The 24,120-nt window shown below is 37.7% G+C and overlaps 1 protein-coding gene across 1 annotated transcript in view; it reads left to right on the forward strand.

Moving 5' to 3' along the window:
• LOC126248644 (uncharacterized) overlaps positions 1-24,120 on the forward strand; it is a 144,339-nt gene that overhangs the window by 87,112 nt on the left and 33,107 nt on the right. The window contains exons 3-6 of the mRNA XM_049949826.1: positions 6,243-6,346; positions 8,058-8,206; positions 10,348-10,578; positions 17,215-17,362. Of these exons, the coding sequence (XP_049805783.1) occupies positions 6,243-6,346; positions 8,058-8,206; positions 10,348-10,578; positions 17,215-17,362 (632 nt within the window). The remainder of the gene's footprint in view (positions 1-6,242; positions 6,347-8,057; positions 8,207-10,347; positions 10,579-17,214; positions 17,363-24,120) is intronic.

Below are 24,120 nucleotides of genomic sequence, written 5' to 3' on the forward strand. Positions count from 1 at the left end.
CTAAGGTTGATTCAACAGTCAACCACAGTAACAGTACTGCTCTTATTTCAGCCAGACCCATGGAAAAAAAAAGTGTTTAATTTCCATACACAGCAACAGAAAAGGATATTGGGATCACAAAAGACAGTGGTCATAATAGTCCGTCTAGAAAAACTGAAGAGATCCCTTTGTTATCGTTGCACGCACTACAGTGTTGTAGGTCCAGTGTTGTAGATCTATAGCTGCGTCTACATACATACTCTGCGAACCATCGTTCGGTGGATGGCGGAGGCGACCTTGTACCACTGCTACTCGTTTCCTCTGTTGTTCAACCAGCAAGTACAATGAGGAAAAAATACTGTCTAAAAGCTTCCGTGCGAACCCTAATTTCTCGCATCTTATCTTCATGGTTCTTACACGATATGCACGTTGGCGGCAGTAGAATCGTTCTGCAGTCGGCTCCAAATGTCGGTTCTCTAAATTTGCGTGCAATAGTGCCTTGTGGAGAGATCATCGTCTTGCCCCCAGGGATTGTCATTTGTGTTCACGAAGCATCTCTGTAATACTTGTGTGTTGATCGAACCTACCAGTAACAAATCTAGCAGACTGCTTCTGAATTGTTTCGATGTTTTCCTTTAACCCAACCTGGTGGAGATCCCAAACACTCGAACAGTATTCAAGAATGGGTCGCACTAGCGTTCTATAGGCCGTCCCCTCTGTGGATGAGCCACACTTTCCTAAATTTCTCCCAATAAAACGAAGACAAGCATTCGCCTTCCCCATTACTTAACTGACGTGATCATTCCATTTCATATCTCTTTGAAACGTTACGTGAGTTAGTTAATCGAAGTTGCTGTGTCAAGTTATACCCTACTAACGTTGTATTCGAACATTACAGGACTTTTTTCCTACTCGTCCTCATTAACTTAACATTTTTCTACATTTAGTGCTAGCTGCCATTCACCCCACCAATTAGAAACTTTCTCTAAGTCGTCTTGTATATTCCTGCAGTCACTCAACGACAACATCCACATGTATACCACAGCGTCATCCGCAAACAGCCACAGCTTGCTATTCAGCGTGTCTGTCAAATTATTTATGCATGTAGGGAATAAGAGAAGTACTATCACATTTCCCCAGGGCAAACCTGACGATATCCCTGTCTCTGATGAACACTCGTAGTCAAGGCCACATACTGAGTTCTATTACGTAAAGACCAATTCACTCACGTATGTGGGAACCTAAACCATATGTTCGGACCTTCGTTAACAATCAAGCACAAGGTAGTCGAAGTTTGTGCAGAGATTTTATCTTTGATCTTACCCGAAACAAAAATGGCCAGTAGTGTCAAATCAGGCGAATGTGCAGGCCAATGGTGACGTCTCGCGTGCTATTCAACATCAGGAAAGAACGGGATGAGCTCTTACCCAGCCACAAGCGAGTAGAGAGCCTGGCAATCCATGAGTGAAGTGACTCATGATACGTATGGAAGCTGTTTATGCACAAAATGTGAACAACACTAGAGTGAAATATCACAGAAACACTCTCAATTTCTATGGACCTAACGTGTGAATTATGGGCACGAGTTACCAGAACATCTATTTCACTCACCCCGCTCGCTGCATGTTGCCTTTTACCTGCGGCGAAAAACTGTTCCTTTTCTTTTCTGTGGCCGTGCGGTTCTAGGCGATTCAGTTTGGAACCGCGCGACCGCTACGGTCGCAAGTTCGAATCCTGCCTCGGGCATGGATGTGTGTGATGTCCTTAGGTTAGTTAGGTTTAAGTAGTTCTAAGTTCTAGGGGACAGATGACCTCAGATGTTAAGTCCCATAGTGCTCAGAGCCATTTGAACCAATTTTTTTTTTTCAAGCTAACCAATACTTTATACATCTGAATTACATAGGCGGAACATAAAGCTAAATTTTCTTTGTGCCCCTTTTATACCACTATTTTGGCAGTACATTGCTCGTTTCTTCCTTATCTGAAGTAAAGAATTTCCTCATTTGGGTGTGAAATTGAGAATTTATACGTGAGACAGCAAGTGATTTGATGCTCAGAATAGATAAACTTCAAGTTCAGATTTTTGTAATTATTGGGTCACTTTGAGAAGAAGAGTTTGAGAAGAAGAAATTACTATAGTTCCATTTGGAAAAACCAAGTTCATATCAATATTTCTGTAATTAATGTAGCTATGTGGCTTCAATAAAAACAGAATTATGTCATCTTAAATGAGTTTGGAAATATTTTAGGTGAATGTATTAGCTGAATCACCCTGCAGATCACAAACAAACAACAGAGGACTGAAAATATAACAATGTGGTACTCTGTGTGATTGCTTCAAATTCTGAGTGATAACCATTATTTGATCATCTTATGACAATACAAGTGGAAGATTGTTTATGTAGCAGGAACAACAGCAGACTTAAAGTAGTCAGATTCCTTCAAATTATGTGTACTTGTTGTTATTAAGTGATACACATTGCTTTCTGACACACTGTTAAAGATAAATGACACGAACTGGCCTTGTTTTGTAATGGCTTTGTGTAATATATTCTATAATTTTATCTTTTGCATGAGTGTGTCATGTTCATGTAAGTAAAGTCACAAAACAGTCCCAATCGTAATAATTTATAATTCAATTTAATTATTATGTCATCTGTCAAGGTGAGTACAGCCTTTCAGATGACAGTCTGTTTAGAAGTCATGAATGTTTGCTGTGCTAAATGTTTATCTTTACCGTGGATTTATAAATTCTATTACAGGTGGTCACCTCAATTTTTTTTTTTTTTTATAGTGGCAGTAACGAGATGGTTGGTAATTCTTTATTATTGTTTCCTCTCCTATTTTGTGACATGGCTTAACAACAGCATATTTAGGTCTGTTTGGGAAAATATGAGCATGAGAAAGTTCATTAAATAACTAAATTGCTAGCTCATCTAAACAACACGTAATTATTGTACTACTTAGCTAAACCTCACTCTTCTCAGATGTATATATCCAGTTCCATCATTCCATCACTAGCTCAGTTGATCAGCAAATCAAGATATCCGCATGTGTTACCACTGTTACCACAAAGGCAATTCATATTTTGCCCCATAGTTTTATTGGTATGCCATTAAGATAATAGAAAACACTTCAAGACATTACCATTTATCCTTGGAAGAACATTCTGCATGTGCTTGTTGCAGATGATATATCTGCAACAAGACATCATCTAAGAGACTCAGAGTGTTTTTTTCTGGAATACTACTTTTGTGGTAACATCAACAGAATTACGTGCCTCATCCACCAGACTTGTCTTCTACACAAGTACTTATATTGAATAAACTTGAATAAGGACAGTTAACCGAAACAAATTAGATGCAATCTTAAGAACTAATGTAATATCAGTGAACGTCTTGCAGGTGATCCATATTCATGTGAGTGGCATAGTAGAGAATCTAACATAGAAGTATTTTCTTGATGTTAATAGAGGCTATGGCTTCCAGATGCTTTAGACAAAAATAATGTCCTGTCTGTGGACAAAAACGATTGACATATTATACACTTCTGTTTGTGTTAGACATTGTCACAGGATATCTCTACAATCATTCTAGTTCAGTCATACATTCTAAAGACATCTATGGACACACACAGCAGTTTATTCAGGGGAGTGAGGCAAGACTGTAAAATTGTCATTTTTAATACAAATGAGTTGCTCAGTTTCGAGATGTGTCATGCCAATTTTATAAGTGGCACAAAAAACTTCTTACAATCCAGAGAATTGATGGTTGTCCACTGACCTCTATAAAGTACAAGAATTATTCTGTACTGAATGAAAAGTCTGTACTCCAGATTTCAGAACAAGGGGTAGGGGCTGAAAGTTCCCCTACTTGCAGACTTGCAGGTGTCTGTGAAGATGGCCAATGTTAATACATTCAGTGATTCTGTCTAAAAGAAGTGTATTTGACATGTTTGTTCTCTTACCTTCTGGTTATCATGCATACCATTACAAAACATATTTGTGTATGATCAAGAGACAATAGACCCAGTGCTAGTTTAAGGCCGAAGCGACACAGTTGTCCTCTTGAGCTGTCAAACAGAGAGGGACACCAGAGTTCCACAAGACCAAAATTTTTATAGAGAATATTTCATAATTAGCAGCAAAAACTCACATGAGTAAAAGTATACAACCAGGGGAGGAGAAAGGCGGCACGAAATGATATGTTGCTTCTACGAAAAAATGATCCCAACTCAGTCCTGAGCAGAACATTAAAAATAGTTCTACCTAAACAGAGAAAGAAACTAGTAAAGACAGGCAATCATTATATATAGGAAGTGTTGAGCAATAGGAAGGCATATAAATGGGAAGTGAAATTTCTTTCAACCTCTGCAACCTCTATCCTCCACCTTCTTGCTCTTCTTCCACATTTTACTGGTGAAAAACTGTCTGAGAAACACAGTATTCAGTACCACAACCTTTCTAGTCCCAATCTCCGCTAGTTCTTGTTCTGCTCTTAGCGCTGTCCCTGTTCCCATACCATGTCTTGCTCCCACTTACACCCTCACCTTACACTCTCACCCTTTTATATGTTCGAGCTTTGCTTTCTCTCTTTTACTTTCTTCAATTGTAGTCATATACCTATGTACCGACTTCCACAATTTTCTTACTGACCTCTCCTCTATACGTGTGCACAACATGTAACTATCCTCACAAGCAAATGGGAAAACTCCATATCCTCTTCCCTTGCTTTTCTGCTCAGCCTTCAGTTATTGTGCTTGACCTGTGCCTTCAGGTTGTCTTCTCAACATCTGAGACAAATTCTGAGCTCCACTGCTTACACTCCATCCAAATAAACCATTTTTAGCAAAGTGAGTGGACTGGATAACTTTAGTGTAGTATAAAACCACATGTGGAAAGTTGGCAATGAACTCAGCCATTGATTATCTACTCGCCATTTGCACTAATCTCAAATAATTGGAATATTCACTTAGGGAATGTTGCTGTTATAGAATGATTACATAACATTGTTGACCTAAACATGACTGTAGAGCAAATATAAAAGGTAAAGTAGAGACTGAATGACAGGATTTCTGTACCTTTGGAATGCGGTGCTTCCATCAGTGTAATCAGCAATGAAATTAGGTAACAGAAAGCAACCAATTTTAATCATTTAAGAAATCTGCACAAGCCTCTAAACCCTATTCAAGTTTTCAAAGTCACAGATGTTTCTTCTTATTTGTTCCAATCACTACAAATAGAGCTTCTGTATCAGGGTATGTGTGAATAGTGCAAATGGGAAAATGGATTTTATGGAGGACTGCAGCTCAACTTATCATAGGGAGTGATTTATAGTCCCTGAAATTAAATGAAAGGGATCAGTGGAAATGAAATCTATGAAATACCAGCATATGAGACAATGTAAGACACATTCATTCAGAATTGCTGTACCTTCAGTGCAATGAATAAGTCATGAAAAATGAAATTTTGTTGCAGATCATGACTGAAACTTGCATTATTTGAATATCACAACAGCTGTCATGACTGATTAGGCCATCTGCTTAACTTTTCTCAGCCAACCAAATACACAGTTAATTAAATGACTCATAGACTTCATTTTTGTCAAAATATTTACAAGGTGTCTATGGAACAGAAGAAGCTGTCCAGAGGAAATAATTATAGGTTAGATTTAAACACATGTTTTCATACAATTTTTACAAATAAATAACCAGGTTTTGTGCATTCAGTGCTAGTACTACCAGAGGAAAGAAGTTGATGCAGGATCCTTGGTTACCCTATGATAAAGATATATATAAATTTGATTAAATTCAATGTTGATAAAATTATTGAAATGCAATGACATGCAATGGTATCAGTCTAATCTGTTTTGAAACGCTCAACTTCCAATGTAATGTTTGTGCACAAGCTTATATTGTTAACGACATTTATGGCATATTCATTCCAGTGATGTTTCAGCTCTTCTGAATGGATTTCACTGTTTCATTTCATTTCATTAATTTCATTCTTATTGACACCATTCATTCCATATTAACAGATGTCATTCAAATAAACATAACATTTATACTCCACTTTTCCATTTGAAATCTGTTTATCCTCTAGAAATACCCAATGAACATACATGTAGAGAAGGAAACTACAATTCATTTCCATTACTGTTGTTTTGTGTCATAACAATTTTTTTAACTTATGTAAGAAGACAGTTATTGAGTTATAGTTAGCATTTTTATAAATATATATTATGTATTTTCTTTCCATTTTTCAGATCCAGCATGCCATCCAGAAACTGAAGGCAATAAATTGACTTTCAATTTGTCATTAAGTGATGTTTACCAGTGTGGAGTGACTCGAGTGACAAATGAAATTACTGTAAGTTGGTATTTCATAACTTTGTTTATGCATCACCACCTTCTATATGGCTAGCATTAACATATTAAGATAAACCATACAGAATAAATCTGAGGCATGTTCAGGAAAGTATACATAACTTATATGTTTCCATATAGTATGTGGAAATAAGCCTGAGTTTAAGTTTGTAAATATTCACATTCATCTCTTTCATGTCCCATTATTACATTTTAATGAAGTAAAATTTTATATGTCAAACAATAGAAAATCCAGGATGGAGTGTAACAATATTACAATTCTCATAATAAAATTTTATATGTGTTATACATGTATACTGCCCCTTACAAATTGATGTGAAAATGATGCTCAGAGCCCACCAATCTGAAAACAAATTGTAACATTTTGTCTGTAAGTAAATAAGCAACACACATATGCAAACCGGAAAGACAAAAACAGTGATATAAAATTAATATATTAAGGAAACATAATGCTCTTAGAACCAAACGGCATAAAAATATATCAGTACAAAAACTAAATCAAAGGCTAGTAAAAAACTTTAATATGATGCATGAGCACGTCAAAAAGCAACTTGAGGCTTACAACTCCACCACTTAACCTAAGAAGGCAGTAGGCCAGTCTGATATATATGTACAACAACTGTCTTTGGAGAAAGTTCTGAAACACTTACAGGATGGTTTTCTGAATACATTCCCATGAATAGGTAATAGGACTGAAGTCAAGGGACTTCACAGATTGTCCCTTTCCTTGTGTACTGTTTATCTAAAAGCAATGACTGACCAGATGTGATTTACAGAATAGTTAACATTATGTTAGGTGACATTAACAAACATAGTACAGAACATTAACAAACATAGTACAGAAAATATGGGAATACAGCCCTGAAGAGAACCAACTTTTCCTACTTATGTTTCTAGTCCACATTCAATAGTCCACCTTGAATTATCCTGTTCCTTAGGTACTTTGTAAATGTTTACAACGCTATTTGCCTTTATGCATAAAACCATCTTTATGAAGGCATTTGGGCACTGAATTTTAGGAACATACACAGGCACTTGGTTTGATGTCTGAGCTTCTATCCCTTAACACTAATATGGTTATACCAGTTGATGCCTACCAATATTATTTATGGTCAATATACCAATTGATGTTGCTTCTCCCATAAAAGTCAAACACTGAACCACACCATTCAACATCCAATCCTAGCCATGTTTCCAGTCTTGTCATTCATTTCAATGCACCTGAAAAGTATGATACTGTGATTTACAATGTTGCATCTCAACAGGATAACATATGTTAAATTCACCCTTCTCATCACAAAGTGAGTAGCTTTAGCAAAATCTCTGAAAATCTATGAGCTCAATGCAAAGCTGGGGTAGTAAATTAATTTATTTTTGCATGCTGCGAGGTGATGTCAATTCTAAACAGTTTCAGTCTGTTCAAGGATCTGTTGTCTCTTATCCTTTCTCTTTTTTCTTGCATAGACCATGAAGTAATTATAAGAAAATATGTTTACATTTTAAGTATATAAGCATTTAACACATGTGTTCACATAATTATTCTGTATATACAGTTGTGTATCTTGTTATCTCTTATGAAGTAAATTTTGTGAAAAGCAAAATATAACATTAAAAACATAAGTATATTCAACAGTTCTAACAAAATCTAAATATTCTGAAGTGTCTTCACAGTCACATACTTTTGTTTTATAAAGGGACAAAAAATATATTACCATCGAATTATAGTTGAAATGACATCTGAAGAGGCTAAAGAAGTGATTTTGGCAAAGTGTATTGTGAATTTGCAAGTGAACCACACCTTGACTAGGAGAAGTGTGCTGCCTGTGGGCTTTCAAGAAGCAGAGTGAGTAACCACAGTAATAATTTCATGATTGTCATAACGACCTTGAATCATGCAAGCTACATTAACAGTTATAATATCTTTAAATTTGAAAATATTAGATGTAATGTTATATTCTTAATAATATGTCTAATTTAATCATGGTTGATTATTTTCTGCAGATGTTTAATGTGACACTAGCCAAGGATTTATCTGTGATTAGTTAAACATTTTTATGCAGTGCTTTTCAGGTTCTTCTTCCTTTTTATTTTTAGTTTTCAATTCTCTACAGCAATCAAAGACAAATATATATATATATATATATATATATATATATATATATATATATATATATATATGTGCAAAATATTCAGTACAAGAATAAGGAAGAAACATAAACCACAAAGTAAATTGCTTAATTGCAGTAAAGAAACTATTTGAGAAGCTTTCCCTCTTCAGTAATGCACTGTTGGTAGCTATAGGCAGTTTGAAAAAACAAAACTATCTTCAAAGCAATAATGACAGCATATACTAGACCAATACTCAATATCATCAAGGGAAATACAGAGATAGAATATGAGCACATATGCTAGGAAAAACTGAATCAATAAGAAGCAAACACTATACAGATAAAATTAAATGTGTAAAAAATAGAAAAATTATAGCTCTGTTACCTGTCTCATACAGACACAGTAGCCATCATGCTGAATTGGTAAATGAATCTATGATCACAATGACAGAATAAAATACACAACTTCGGATTTTTACAAGCATTTTATGAGGGCAATGGACTTCTGTGGTCAGCATATAGTGTGTTGAAATCACACTACTCCAGTGCCTTCTCCTGAAGGAGTATGCCACAGAAAACTGCAGTTATTACAGAAACAACATAAGTCAGTGATTCATTTGGATTCTGCTTCAGACAGTGTATAGCACCACAATGACATCGTATGATATTGTGCAGACATGTTATGTATCAACATATGAACCAGTTGTAATGTGGTATTCACATTATCACTACCTTTCAAAAAAATGTGTGTGTGTGTGAGTGTGTGTGTGTGTGTGTGTGTGTGTGTGTGTGTGAGAGAGAGAGAGAGAGAGAGAGAGAGAGATTTTATCAGATCATCCATGATACAAGACCAAGAAAATGAAAATAGGAGAAATGGCATCTTTCCAGTAAGAGCAACATGTCCCATCTGTAGTAGCCACATGCAGTGTATTTTCAAGTTATGCTGACCAAAAGTTGGGCTTGGTCAGCGTTATTACTTTGTTCAAAACTAGTGATGAGCAAAATATTTTCTTGCAACAACACTATGGAGAGCATGATGTGAAGGAGCATAAGCCCTGTAGTGACTCCAAAATTTCTCATGGCCACCTTCAAGTATAATAGTCTGATTAATGACAACAAATTAATATGTGCAAAATACCATTTACATCATTGCATGGTGTAACAAAAATTAGGATTCAATGATTAACACAGCTGCTAAATGGAGTTCTCCTAAGAAAAATGCAACAATACCAGAAATCTGCTCTCATTTCCAACTATGTTCAGCCATTATTGTTCCCAGGACATAAAGTAAGTAGATGCCACATTAGATGCAAAGAAAATGCATTCAAATATTATTTTACTCATATTCAAACTCAAATGTGAAATATGACCAGTACCTCAATTATTTTATTGAAAACTTCAGTCTGAAGTTAGATTGAACTCAAGTTGACAGCTGCATTAAATGTGAGGGCCTCTTTGTCAAATGGGGTGACCTTCCATTGTCATCCTCTGTGAGAAAAGTAATTTAATTTTCTGTTACTGAAAATTCTCACTTAAGACTTTTTTTTTTACTTAGGTCAACTATGGGTTAATTGTTATGGGATCATTAACTGCAATACCTAGAAGTCTTGTGTCATAATGAGGAATACAGAAAAAGACCCATGTAGTTGGTAGCATGTTATATATGATAAAAAAAAAAACTTTCCCACCTACAATAAAAATTATTTACTCTTTTTCTAATGGTTATCCTGGAGAAAATAGCAACCATACAACGATTGAGCTTTGTCTTGTTCCAATATGTGCTAAATATTTTTGTGATAAATCAATAACTTTCCAATAGTGCAAAGGGGTTTGACTAAGTATGACATTCTAAGAGCTGCTTTATTTTTTATTACAGTGCCTTAGAAGTGAGCTATACTTTTGAGCAGAAAGTTGAAGCACCAACATTAGGAGTTGGTGTTCGTCAAGGAGGGCAACTTGTAACTGGAGAGTTGAATGTGAATCCAGGGACACCGTTGCAAATGGAAATATATCTCGATAAAGCCACTGCTCCAGTATATGGTCTTCTAGTCAGTTACATGATGGTAACAGATACAAAATCTCAGGATGAGACTATTATTTTCAATGGGTAAGAGCTACTGAACTAATTACTTTCAATTAAAATTAGTTCAAAATACCTGAAACCTATATTATGTGAAATCATACTTTAAATGTGATACCACTATATACCAAACATCAGTACTGATAATAACCAGTAATTTATTGGGATAATGAGTGTTAGTAAGCTTGTGTGCAGCTATCTTGTTAGTAACTGTACTGGAGGATGCATTACACAAACAAAAGACAAGGAACAAGATTAGGCTTGAATTTAGGCCACACTGCCTCAAAACATAGCTCCAGTGTTTTAACTGCTAGACCAGTTTGCTTAATATGTATACCAATGAAAACAAAAAGAGTGTGTGTGTTCAGCATTTGGAGATAATCATACAAATTGCTGTGCAGGTCTTCAATCTGTGCTGATTACTTGCATACTTTAGTATGAAAGGTGTTTTTGTGTAATTCTGCATGTCCACTGTTCACTGAGAAAGAGATTCTTGGTAAATATGAGCCACGGAAGGAGCTCATTCCACAGGAATTTAAATGTAAAATGTAACGGATGTTGTATTTGGGTCTCACACTTTGTTTTCCTTGATCAATTTCTATTTTATTTCAGTAACAGGAGTACTTGTTTCAATATTATACAGTATATCTCTCTGTGTGTGTAAGTTTAACATTGATATGGTAGTAGGTTCCTAATACATGAATGCATATTTAAATGTGGAGTATTATATTTGTGCTTTCTGTTTGTTGTCTACATCAACGGTGAATAGATCTAATAGTATGGAATTTATACATCTTTTCATTGACTTTACATTGGACCAAAACTTCTTAAGGTCTGCTGGATCTCTCACCAAGATCAGACTTTGTAATTTGTATAGGTTCCACAAGCATACCTTTTGATGCATGTATAAGTTTCCTCCCAGCTTTCTCTGTTGGTTTCCCTATACTTCCTTTTTTGCAACAATCTCTGAATAGTACTGTTATCTCATGTAATGTGGACTGTCATTCTACAAAGCAAAGTTGATCATATTACATAATGAACTACAGGTACAATCCACCAATACTCAAAGGAAACAATAGTGTGACAAACACTTGTAGATTTTGGAGAAAGCTTAAAAATGTTTAATGAGATGGAATTTACAATGAGACTAATGGCAGTTCTAAATTCAATGAAGTTCTTAACATGTTTCAAGTATATTTAATTGCTAGTATTATATGAAATAACTGCTTTCTTGAACAGAAGTGAGTTCTGGGACACTTCTACAAATGTTTCAGTAGTTAATTGGTAGTATTTCAATATTCTTACTATTGATATTGATCCATAATCCATTTTAATAAGTAATTTCTGAGATAAAAATGTTTCATCTGCGGGTATTGGATTTTTAAACACAATGTAACTGTTTCCACATCACATTTAGTAATTCTTCCAAATTAAGTTAGTATTTCTCATTCATCTTTATCAAAACCAAAGAGACATACTTTATTAAAATTGTAGAGCAGACACAAGCTGCATGTAACTTTTTCTTTATTTTTACATGTTTCACTTGACCAACACAGACGTCTTCAGACGTTACGTAGCCAAGGGCCACATTTTAAAATCATTGGGATGCATACAGTGTTGCTATCATAGATGCATGTGTGTATGTATGACAGTGGCACATATACAGCCTGATATTTGTAACATGTGGCCCTCAGCTACATCATTTCTGAAGATGCTTGTGTTGGTCAAGTGAAATACTTAAAAATAAAGACAAAGTTATAAGTGACTTGTAGCCACTCAACAGTTTTAATTTCTAATGGTTGCTGTTCCCTACATTAGTTAGATAGATATTCTATGTAGGCTTTGTGCTGTGTACATTCTACACAGAAGACTTATTTCTCAGTAAAATCTGAGACAGTGAATAAACAAAACTCCTGCTATTTTCTTTCTCTGAGAGGTTCTGATCTCAGAGTACCATTGGAGAGCCACTACAGAGTTTGCAAGGAGAAAGGGGGAGGATCTTGGGACAAAATGAAGCTTTGATTTGGTCCTCAAGAGATGTTCAGATGTTGTAATTTGCTGTGTATTGATCATGAACAACAAGAATCTTGATTAGACTCCCTGTCTGTGATACATTTTAATTTGTCACGCACAATCAGTGACAAACTTGACCTAAGTATCAGTTTTGTCTGGATAGGAAGATTGTCAATGGGCATGTGATATCATCACATTCTTAATGTGTACCATGAATCTTTCTTTCTTTGTCTGAGCCTTGTCCCGCAGTTATGCAGGGTCGGCCATGATTAATCGGATGTGACATGTTAAGGTTAAGGGGTGGCCGGATGCCCTTCCTGCTGCCACCCCATAACCCCCGGGAAGGAATTAGTGTACCCCAGCTGTCTGTGTAAGCCATGGAATAGTGTTAATGTGTTGCAAATGTCTGTGAGTCGTGGAACTGAGGCGGAACGTGGGGACCAGCCCAGTATTCACCTAGGGGATGTGGAAAACCACCTAAAAACCACATCCAGGCTGGCCGGCACACCAGCCCTTCATCGTTAATCTGCTGGGCGGATTCGATCCGGGGCCAGCGCGCCTACCCGAGTCCAGAAAGCAGCGCGTTAGCACCCTCGGCTACCCTGGTGGGTTTAATGTTTACCATGAATGTCTTGTGTATAATGTCACATAACATCACTCCCACAAAGGCATTGCTCTAGGGTTTTTTAATACATTGATTGTCCTGCCTCACTGTAATCTCTATTAAGAACTATATTTTGTTCTTATGACAATCTTAAGTTCACATCAGGAGCTATGATGATGAGGTAAAAAGTTCTCTACCTGGCAGAATAAGACTGTGGGTTTTATTTTAAAAATGAACTAATTTTTCAACATAGCCAGTTTTGGGACAATGCGGTTTATTCAGTATTTTCCCAATGAGTAGGTTCCATTACTGAATTTCTATTCAGGCAAGTCTGAAGAATAACCATCTGCATCTATTATAGCCCCTTCACCAGACTCCAGACACTTTCCAGACACAGTTTCTTTTTGATATGTCATAAGATGAAAAACTAAGGGTGCCAAATCCTGTGAATATGACAGGGATTCCATCTTCAAATTTGCCTATTTTTACACTGCTACCAAACCTCTGATGACAGGTGAATTACCTAAAAGAGAGATAGTCATTCTTTTCATTTGCAATGCATGTCTCTTATCACATATTTTTTCATCTAGTTGATCCAAGAAATTATATAGTGTTCAACAGTTAGTGTTGTATCCTTTGCAAGGTAATCATTTATAAGAAAATGTTTTGTAACCTAGAGAAACTGGACATAACCTTTCTGGCAGACAAAATAAACTTTTCATCTTTTGGTGCATGGCATTGATTTTCCTTCTATGCTTTCATTTCTGGGATTAGGTGGTGGACTCAAGTCCCATCTATAGTTACAGGTTGGTACATAAAATCAGTCAAATTATTTTAAAATGCTCTACACATTACGAGTAGTGAGAAAGGGAGTCTCAAATTCACTTTAGTAAGCATTCACCAATGCAGCAACCCTCTTACACAAATCATTCTCACAATGAATTCTTCAAGTATAACATATAATATTCTTTCCTCTAATATTCCTGTATCAGCTGTTTCAAGCACCTTCAATTGGTGACTGTGTAATATTTGGACTGTCCTGATGTTTTCATTTACGGTTGCACTTTTAGATTTTATTTCACATGGAACACTTTCAGGGGAACTATGACCACATTTAAATTCAACCACCCATTTTTTAACCATTGAAAATATGTGAAATTCTATAGGTGATAAACCATATGAAACAAGCCGGCCCGGTTGGCCGGTTGGTATAACGCACTGTTTCCTGAGCAAGAAGGCATGCTGGTCACTGGCATGGAACTGCCCAGCAGATTAGTGTCGAGGTCCAGTGTGTAGGCCAGCCTGTGGATGGTTTTAAGGCAGCTTTCCATCTACCTCAACAAATGTGGGCTGGTTCTCCTTATTCCGCCTCAGCTACACTATGTGGGCGATTGCTGCACAAACAATATTTCCATGTATGCATGCACCATAATTACTCTACCACGCAAACATTTGGGGTTACACTCATCTGGTATCAGGCGTTCCTGGAGGGAGTCCTCTGGGGGCTGAACCGCACAATAACACTGGGTTCGGTGTGGGGCGGTGGTGAAGGGGGGGGGGGGGTACCGCTGTGGCCTGTTGTGGGGTTGTGAACCACTGAGGGCTATCATGGGATGAAGCCTCTCTGTCATTTCTACGTCCCCGGTTTAATACAATACAATCTGAAACAAAGATATTTGTGGTGCCACAATATTCCAAGTTATTCATTTGCATCAAACGCACGTAAATCAACTGTAACCCTTATAAACAGAACTGTTCTGAAGATGAAGTTGATCTGTGACTAGGTTGTTTACTGGATATCAGTTGGACTGGGTTTTGGGATTACTGCTCCATGGATTATTGACAGATTTGTTGACCCCAAAGTTATTGAGATTATTCACTTGGTGGATCCGTCCTCAGTCTGAAGAGTTTATGTTTGATTATATTTGTTATTTGAACACCTTGTAATAATGATGCACCTCCATTAGTTATTTGTTAGCAATTGTGTGTAATGTGTAATCTATATGGAATAATTAGCTCTCACATACTTCATATGTATCGTGTGATGCCTTTGTGAAGTAGTTGCAACATGTCTTTCAAAGTCTGAGAAAATTTTTATCTTGTTTAAAATCATTCAAATGTTAGTAAGATTTTATCAATTTACTACTTATGTTCCTGATGCTCAAACAAATAAAACGGATACAAAATTGCAAACTGTCTTTCTCAGTATTTATTTGTGCAAGAAGATCAAATTATGCTCTCATATTTAACATCTGTATCAATCAAAGATGGTAGATTTAAATCATCAAAGTTATTAGAAGGCGCTTTGGTATCTCAACTTTGTACAGTTTTGTTACATATTACACTGAATGTATAATTTAAATGGCCTTTTTCTAATGCAGAAATCTATTAAAGGTAAGCACAGTCACTTATAAATAGAACCATTAGGTAAAATAAGAAGTGGGAGAAACTACAGACTTAAAAACAACTATGTGCTCACTAATATTGAATACTACTGTAAGCTGTAATACACACATCAAAAAAAGTTTTTTATCACCTCAGTTCTGAGAGTCCTGGAACCTGTACAGAAAACTGGAATAGAGATCAACATAAACATCATTTCCGCCCTTTTTATTACTCATGAAAACTACACATTGCATGTTGTACCACCATACAGCAAGACCTTCTGAGGTGGTGGTCCAGATTGCTGTACACACCGGTACCTCTAATACCTAGTAGCATGTTCTATTGTATTGATGCATGCCTCTATTTGCCGTGACAAACTATCCACAAGTTCAGCAAGGCACTGTTGGTCCAAATTGCCCACTCCTCAATGGCAATTTGGTGTAGATCCCCCAGAGTGGTCGGTGGGTCACATCATCCATAAACAGCCCTTTTTGATCTACTTCAGGCATGTTTGATAGGGTTCATGTCTGGAGAACATGCTGGCCACTCTAGTTGAGCGATGTCATTATCCTGAAGGAATCCATTCACAAGATGTGCATGATAGGGGTGCGAATTGTCGTCCATGAAGACGAATGCATCGCCAATATGCTGCCAATATGGTTGCACTATCGGTCAGAGGATGGCGTTCACATATCATACGGCCATTATGTCGCCCTCCATGACCACCAGCAGCATACGTTGGCCCCACACAATGCCACCCGAAAATGGCAGGGAACCTCCACCTTGCTGCACTCACTGAACAGTGTGTCTAGGCCATTCAGCCTGACTGGGTTGCCTTCAAACACATCCGTGACGATTGTGTGGTTGAAGGCATATGCGACACTCATCGGTGAAGAGAACGTGATGCCAACTCTGGGCGGTCCATTCAGCATGTTGTTGGGCCCATCTGTACTGCACAGCATGGTGTTGTGGTTGCAAAGATGGTCCTCTCCATGGACATCAGGAGTGAAGTTGCACATCATGTAGCCTATTGCGCACAGTTTGAATCATAACACGATGTCCTGTGGCTGTACGAAAAGATTTGTTCAACATGTTGGCATTGCTGTCAGGGTTCCTTCGAGCCATAATCCATAGTCAGTGGTCATCCACAGCAGTTGTAGCTATTGGGTGGCCTGAGCGAGGCAGGTCATTGAGAGTTCCTGTCTCTCTGTATCTCCTCCATGTCCGAACAAATTGCTCTGGTTCACTCTGAGATGCCTGGACACTTCCCTTGTTGAGAGAGAGCCCTTTCTGGCAAAAAATAACAATGTGGACATGATTGAACTGTGGTATTGACCATTTAGGCATGGTTGAACTACAGACAACAGGAGCTGTGTACCTCTGCCTAGTGGAATGACTGGAACTAATCAGCTGTCAGATCCCCTTCGTGTAATGGGCACTGCTCATGTATGGTTGTTCACATCTTTGGGCAGGTTTAGTGACATCTCTGAACAGTCAAAGGGACTGTGTCTGTGATAAAATATCCACAGTCAATGTGTATCTTCAGGAGTTCTGGGAACCAGGGTGATGCAAAACTTTTTTTGATGTGTGTATAATCACATCACTCCAAAGAAAATCCTGAAATCAACTTTGAGTGATCTAAATTAATTTCTCTGTTTCAGTTGCTCAGTTGACACATACTTATTTGAAAACTTCAATACAGTTGATGGTGATTTTCTGTCAGCAAAATTCAGAGCATTCAAGTTTCCTCAGTCAACCTATGTTGAGTTTAAGGGGACGGTGAATGTCTGTCTTGACAAATGTCGTGGTGTAAGTAATCTCATTATTATTGATCTTATGCTTTGCAACTCATCAGCGTCTATGACACATAGAAAACATCATGTCTGACACATATTAGTAGATGAGCAGATAAACACATGTTTACACTCTCTCTCTCTCTCTCTCTCTCTCTCTCTCTCTCTCTCACACACACACACACACACACAAATGTGTATATATATTATTCCTTTTTATCCCTTACTTTTTCCTCTTAATATATATATGGGTGGTCCATTGATAGTGACCGGGCCAAATATCTCATGAAATACGCATCAAATGAAAAAACTACAAAGAAAAAATCTCGTCTAGCTTGAAGGGGAAAAAACCAGATGGCGCTATGGTTGGCCCGCTAGATGGCACTGCCATAGGTCAAACAGATATCAACTGTGTTTTTTAAAACAGGAACCCCCATTTTTTATTGCATAGTTGTCCAACTAAAAAATTCATATTTCTTTACGTACTACACAAATATGTAATAAAAAATGGGGGTTGCTATTTAAAAAAACACAGTTGATATCTGTTTGACCTATGGCAGTGCCATCTAGTGGGCCAACCATAGCGCCATCTGCCATCTGGTTTCCCCCTTCGTTCTTTGTAGTTTTTTCGTTTGACGCTTATTTCGTGAGACATTTGGCCCGGTCATGGTCAATGGACCACCCTATATATACTTCTTCTTATTCCCATACTTTTTCCTCTTTTTCTATTTCCTTTACACTTTTGGATTGATTATCCTCTCCCCTCCCTTTGATTACATCATACTCTGCTATTCTAGTTTGTATTCGATTATCAATGTTTGTTCCTTGACTGGTTGATATGCTGTGATTTTTAGCTTAATTTTTAAAACCTTTATCTTCTAATTCCTCTTATTTGTCTTGGTATATGTATGTTCAGATTTCATTTAATGGTCTGAATACTCTGTATCTTCTTGCAAATCTTTCCTTACTATCTTCCAAAGCAAGGCTATGGTTTCTAAATTCAATCTAAAATTCTGTTACACTGTACAAAGACTGTTATTGATACCAGGTCACACAAATCAACTGTTACTAGTCACTCTTTATTTATGTCCACAATGTTTTCTAGAGGTTCAAACCGCTTGCGACAAGTGGGAAATTCGGGTTCGAGTCATGGTCTGGCACAAATTTTCATTGTCATTATTCCATTCTACAGCTAATGGTAGTTCTTAATGGCAGTTGGGAATTCATCTGATACAAGGGTGGTCCCAAAAGTAAGGTCTCCTATTTTTTATAAGTACATAGACCTGTTTATTTCTGCAATGGTTTACATCAGTTTACAGCTTGAACATTTAGCTATTTTTTGACATAATTACCCTTCCTGTTGATGCATTTTTGTAGACACTGTGGCAGTTTTTGTATGCCCATGTCATACCAGCTTGCCGCCATGCTGTTCAGAAAGTTATGGACCTCTTCTTTCACCTCGTCGTCGGAGCTGAATCGCTTTCCAGCCAAATGTTATTTTAGCCTAGGTGACAGGTGATAGTCACTGGGTGCCAAGGACTATAGGGTGGGTGGGTGATTATGTTCCACTGAAACTGTTGCAGGAGAGCAACAGTTAGCCGAGCGATTTGTGAGTGAGTGTTGTCATGGAGAATGTGTAAGCCCTTCCTCAACATTCCTCTTCTCTGGTTCTAAATTGGCCATCTGAGTTTTTTCAGAGTCTCACAGTACCTGTCAGCGTTAATTGTGGTCCCAGCAATTCAACTCTGACGACAAGGTGAAAGATGTTCATAACATTCTGAATGGCATGGCAGCAAGCTGGTATGACATAGGCATACAAAAACTGTCACAGCATCTACAAAAATGCATTGACAGAAATGGTGATTATGTCAAAAAATGGCTAAATTTTCAAGCTGCTAACTGATGTAAACCATTGTAGAAATAAACAGGTCTATGTACTTATAAAATAATAGGACATCTTACTTTTGGGATTACCCTCGTATATAGATGTATAAGGTGTAGAGTACTGAACATATTTCAGATGATTCTTATGATGCCTCAAAAGCCAGTTTCAGTTCATTTTTTATGAGTGAATGAAAAAGCTGAAATTTGAGAATAAATTTAGGATTGTCCATATTTGTTTCACATGTGACAATCTGTCCAAGTCTGAAACTGAAGCAGACATTTTTAAGAGAGCTGTGGAATGTAACTGATGACAAGTTTTAGGATTCATAGTCTCTTTTATTATAGAACATAATCAGACACCATCTGGATCACAACTAACACAGACAGAGTTTGTTTATTCATTTAGATCTTTGCAATTCTGAAATCAGTGTGCTTTGCATTGTATTAACAAAATTAGTTTTTCATAGTCCTTTTGTATGGCAATGAAACTAAACCATCATAAATAGCCTATAGTACTAAACTCTTAGTTATGTAAAGCTAGAACACAGAGGGATTTTGTGTCCTTAATCTTCTTCCATTATGTACACTTTACTGAAACGTCATACAAGTTTGCAAAAATCAGTTATTGTGGTGCTCATGAGACACTTAATACTGTTGGTCGCAATTTCTCAATGATCAGAACTGTGCAAATGTTCACATTCACAACTTTCACAATGGACTGCACTTTCAACTTCATTCCAACATTGTATTGAATTATTCTCAAATATGTTTTATACCACTGCAACATCTGAGTGTCATGTTACTTCTCTCCATTGTGTTTGGCCATACATTCTCTTTCAGTATTTCACACTATTATGTTAAATTAATAACATAAGATAAGACTGAAAATAAACATCTTACAACAGGAGAGGTTCTGCCGCATTGGATACAAACTGCAGTATGGGAATGCCAGAGAGGCATTCCTGTCATCTTACTGGCTGCTGCAGGAGGTGGCTGAATATTATGCAGGAATTTAATGGAGTTGTGCCATTTATTTTCCACAGATCATGATTTACATTAATTTTAAACACATTTCAGTCCATTTTTGAAGGTTAAGAAGATTATAATTAGATTCAACTTGAAAAGTACTACTGGATTCAGTTAACATATAAATTTCCTGAAAAGTGGAGTTTCCCATCTTCAATAATGAGCTTCTCACATAGTGGCTGATAATAATAATTAAAATTGATTCAATAAAATATTTTTCTTTCCATAATATTGATTATGTGCTTGTGATACTTTGTATTTTGGATGATTATGGTCATTTGATCTATTTACCTCAGCTGTGAGCCTCAAATTTTATTTTCACTTCCAGATATGTATAAAAGCAATATAACATTTCCAAAATACTGATTTCATTTTGTTGCAGTATCATGTGCCATATCTTTTGTCACTCTGATTCTGCAGTCAATGTGAGGTAACAAAGGCATCGTAGTAGTGGGTCAGGATGGCAGGTGAGATGATGATCCCCCCCCTGCCCAGCCCCTCTATAGGTAGCAATGGTGCTGAGTGTTGATTATCAGGGTGGTGGGTTTAATGAGCCAGCTGAATGATTGACAGAAAGTCATAGATACTGTATTTATAGGGCTTCTTTATTCCATCCAAAAATCCAGCAATTGTAGTGTATCCGATAGTGGTCAGCAGCCCCAGATACAGGCTGGTCACAGTCAGTGAAGTGTGCTTGGCTCAGCATGTGGCCTCATGTAATGACTAATGTGCAGTGTCACCCTATCCAACAGGTGGCAGCTGAGATGAAGTTATATCGTCAACACTCCAGTGGTATATCGCCATGTCAGGCTGCTTATAAGCAGTTAGCATGGTGCTAAGGTAGACTCCACAGAAGTCAGTCACATGGCCTGGTGCAAATGTGTGACTCAGTGTGGGAATCACTCAAGCACACAGAATTCAACTGAGGACCCCGGTGCAGGATGCAGTAACAGCGGCCTGCAGGAATAAGCCTGCAGTAGTAGTGTGTGCTCTTACAGAGCAGGTGGTGGCTCAGCTGCTATTCAAGCACAGGCATGAACTGTGGACCTCCAGGTAGGCACCCTGAAGTCAGCAGAAGTCAGCCAGCAGATGATACCCCGTCTGGAAGGAACCAGTTCAACTTCTGGTTTCATCAGCCAAGTTGCAGTGAGTAGTTCCATAGCTAACGAGGGAGATATCTAGTAGTGGCAGTTGGATGACACATTTCAGGTCAATGACTGGTGTGGAGTACCTCTCATAGCGGTCTGCAGGTGGGCAGTATTTATGGGGTGTTCAGCCCATCACTATTTTATCAAGCTATCACACCTCATCATGCAGACCGAGGAAGTGGCCTGGTTCTAGGCCTGCTCACCACTGCTGTAGTGTGTCCATACTTCTGCTGTCAGTGGTGTTAAGCTCCTGTTGTGGTCATAAAAGTTAGGCACATGATAACTTGTCCCACTGTAAGGGCTAGGCCATGATTCATGTGGTGTCAGCACATTATGACTGTGGTTTCTTGCAAAAGTACACCCAGCTAGGTGCCGTCTGCTTCAGCTCCTCTGCCTGTGGTGACATTTTCTGCTAACTGAGCCATGGGTTTTCACCATGTACAGAAATACCATGGCACAACCTGCCTCCTCCTTTGGAAGATCTAGTCCACCAGATCATGGCCCAGCAATATCTCTGAAACTAACATGATAACACATCTTACAATTTTAGTAGGGGTGTTTGAAAAGTCTGCGCAAAAATAAAAGCTACTTACTTGTTTGGGGTAAACCTTTTTTATTTTTTGACATTGTCTCTTTTTAGACTTATACACTTCATCCAATGCTGTTCTAATTTGTTGATCCCTTCAAAATAATAGGAATTGACCAAGTCTGCAAAATAGCTATTAGTTGCTGCAATCATCTCCTCGTTTGAATAAAATCTTTGTCCCGCCAGCCATTTCTTGAAATTGGGGAACAAATAGTAGTCTGAGGGAGCCAAGTCTGGAGAATATGGGGGATGTGAAACGAGTCAGAATCCTATTACCATTAATTTTGCGACCACAACTGCTGAGGTGTGTGCTGGTACATTGTTGTGATGGAAAAGGACTTTTTTGCAGTCCAGTCTCCAGCATTTTTCTTGCAGCTTGGTTTTCAAATGGTCCAGTAATGAAGAATAATATGCACCTGTAATAGTTTTATCCTTTTCCAGGTAGTCGATGAGGATTATCCCTTGAGAATCCCAAAACACAGTCGCCATAACCTTTCCAGCCGAAGGACTGGTCTTCGCCTCTTTTGGTGCAGGTGCACATTCTCCCTTGGTAACTCATTGTTTAGATTGTTGTTTGGTCTCAGAAGTATAGTAAGGTATCCATGTTTCATCCACAATGATGAAATGATGCTTAAAGTCCTGAGGATTCTTCCTGAACAGCTGCAAACCATCCTTGCAACACTTCACACGATTCCGGTTTTGGTCAAGTGTGAGCAATCGCGGAAACCATCTTGCATATAGCTTTCTCACGTCCAAATGTTTACGCAAAACATTATGTACTCATTCATTTGAGATGCCCACAGCACTATCAATCTCATGCACCTTAACTCTTCTGTCATCCATCACCGTATCATGGATTTTATCAATGATTTCTGGAGTCGTAACCTCCACAGGGTGTCCAGAATGTTTAGCATCACTTATGCCCATATGGCCACTCTGAAAATTTTGAAACCACTTATAAACTGTTCTAATCGAAGCTGCAGAATCACCATAATGTTTATCAAGCTTCTATATAGTCTCCTGAGGTGTTTTGCCTTTCATAAAGTAATGTTTAATCACCACACGAAATTCTTCTTCGTCAATTTTTTGACAATCACTCAACTTCCTTGATTCCCACAAATGCCAAACACAAAGAAATAGACCAATATGGCTGAAACTTGGTGTGTGCTCTTTCAAAAGATACTACTAACTAAACATGACACAGATATGTGCCGGTGGTGTCATCTCTCTGACTTTGCATGGACTTTTCAAATGCCCTCATACATATATGTACACTCTATTCTGTTGTTCCTTATACTAATTCAACTCAAACTACAATGTTCATTTGCTCTATACTTACGCAGTAACTACTTGCTAATGGTGACCCACTTGGTTGGTATTCATGCTACATGGAGTTCAGGTGTATGAATAGTTCTCCGTCTTAAATATATAGGCTGCATAGACATGAGTCAAAACCAAGATTGTATCTGAGGCTCTAACACTTATTGCCTTGAATCTATAGTGGTGATTACTATGAAATTGTTGTATGTGATGAAGCATTTACTCTGAATTAATGCATCATTTCTGTGTTGCTATTAATTTACTGAATATCTCTTACTTTTCACTCACAGCCATTAATACATCACGTAACAGACAAGGAGAACAAACTAATAAAATGATATTGTGAAACTCCTATGTCTTCCCAGACAGCTTGTGGTTTCTTCACCTGCTGTTTTGGTACACTACTTGGCACTTTGTCTTAGCAACAAAGGTTTGCCTTATGATCCTTAAAACTCACTGGTACCCACTAAGGCAATCTCACTTACTTCCACAATTCAGTATTAATAAAAAGTTGAATCCTTTCTGCATTGTGCTCCCCTCTACTTTGTGATACTTCATCGCATGAACTGAGTCTTGGTGATTTTGCATGTAGTTTAATTGTTTGTCCTTCACAAGATACAAACTTCGTAGCAGTGCATTACCAACAACACCTTCTCCCAGAAGGAAAAATGTTGCAATGAGTTCTGCCATGTGTTTACCTTGGGTAACTAGTATGATGCTTTCTCTTACTACTGCCCCCTTTTGAGGAAGTACTGCTGGCAGCAGTGGCAATGGATCCATCTCTTATAAGTAAATGTGTCTGTACCACCT

The sequence above is a fragment of the Schistocerca nitens genome, chromosome 3 (assembly GCF_023898315.1).
Source record: "Schistocerca nitens isolate TAMUIC-IGC-003100 chromosome 3, iqSchNite1.1, whole genome shotgun sequence".
NCBI classification, from domain to species: domain Eukaryota; kingdom Metazoa; phylum Arthropoda; class Insecta; order Orthoptera; family Acrididae; genus Schistocerca; species Schistocerca nitens.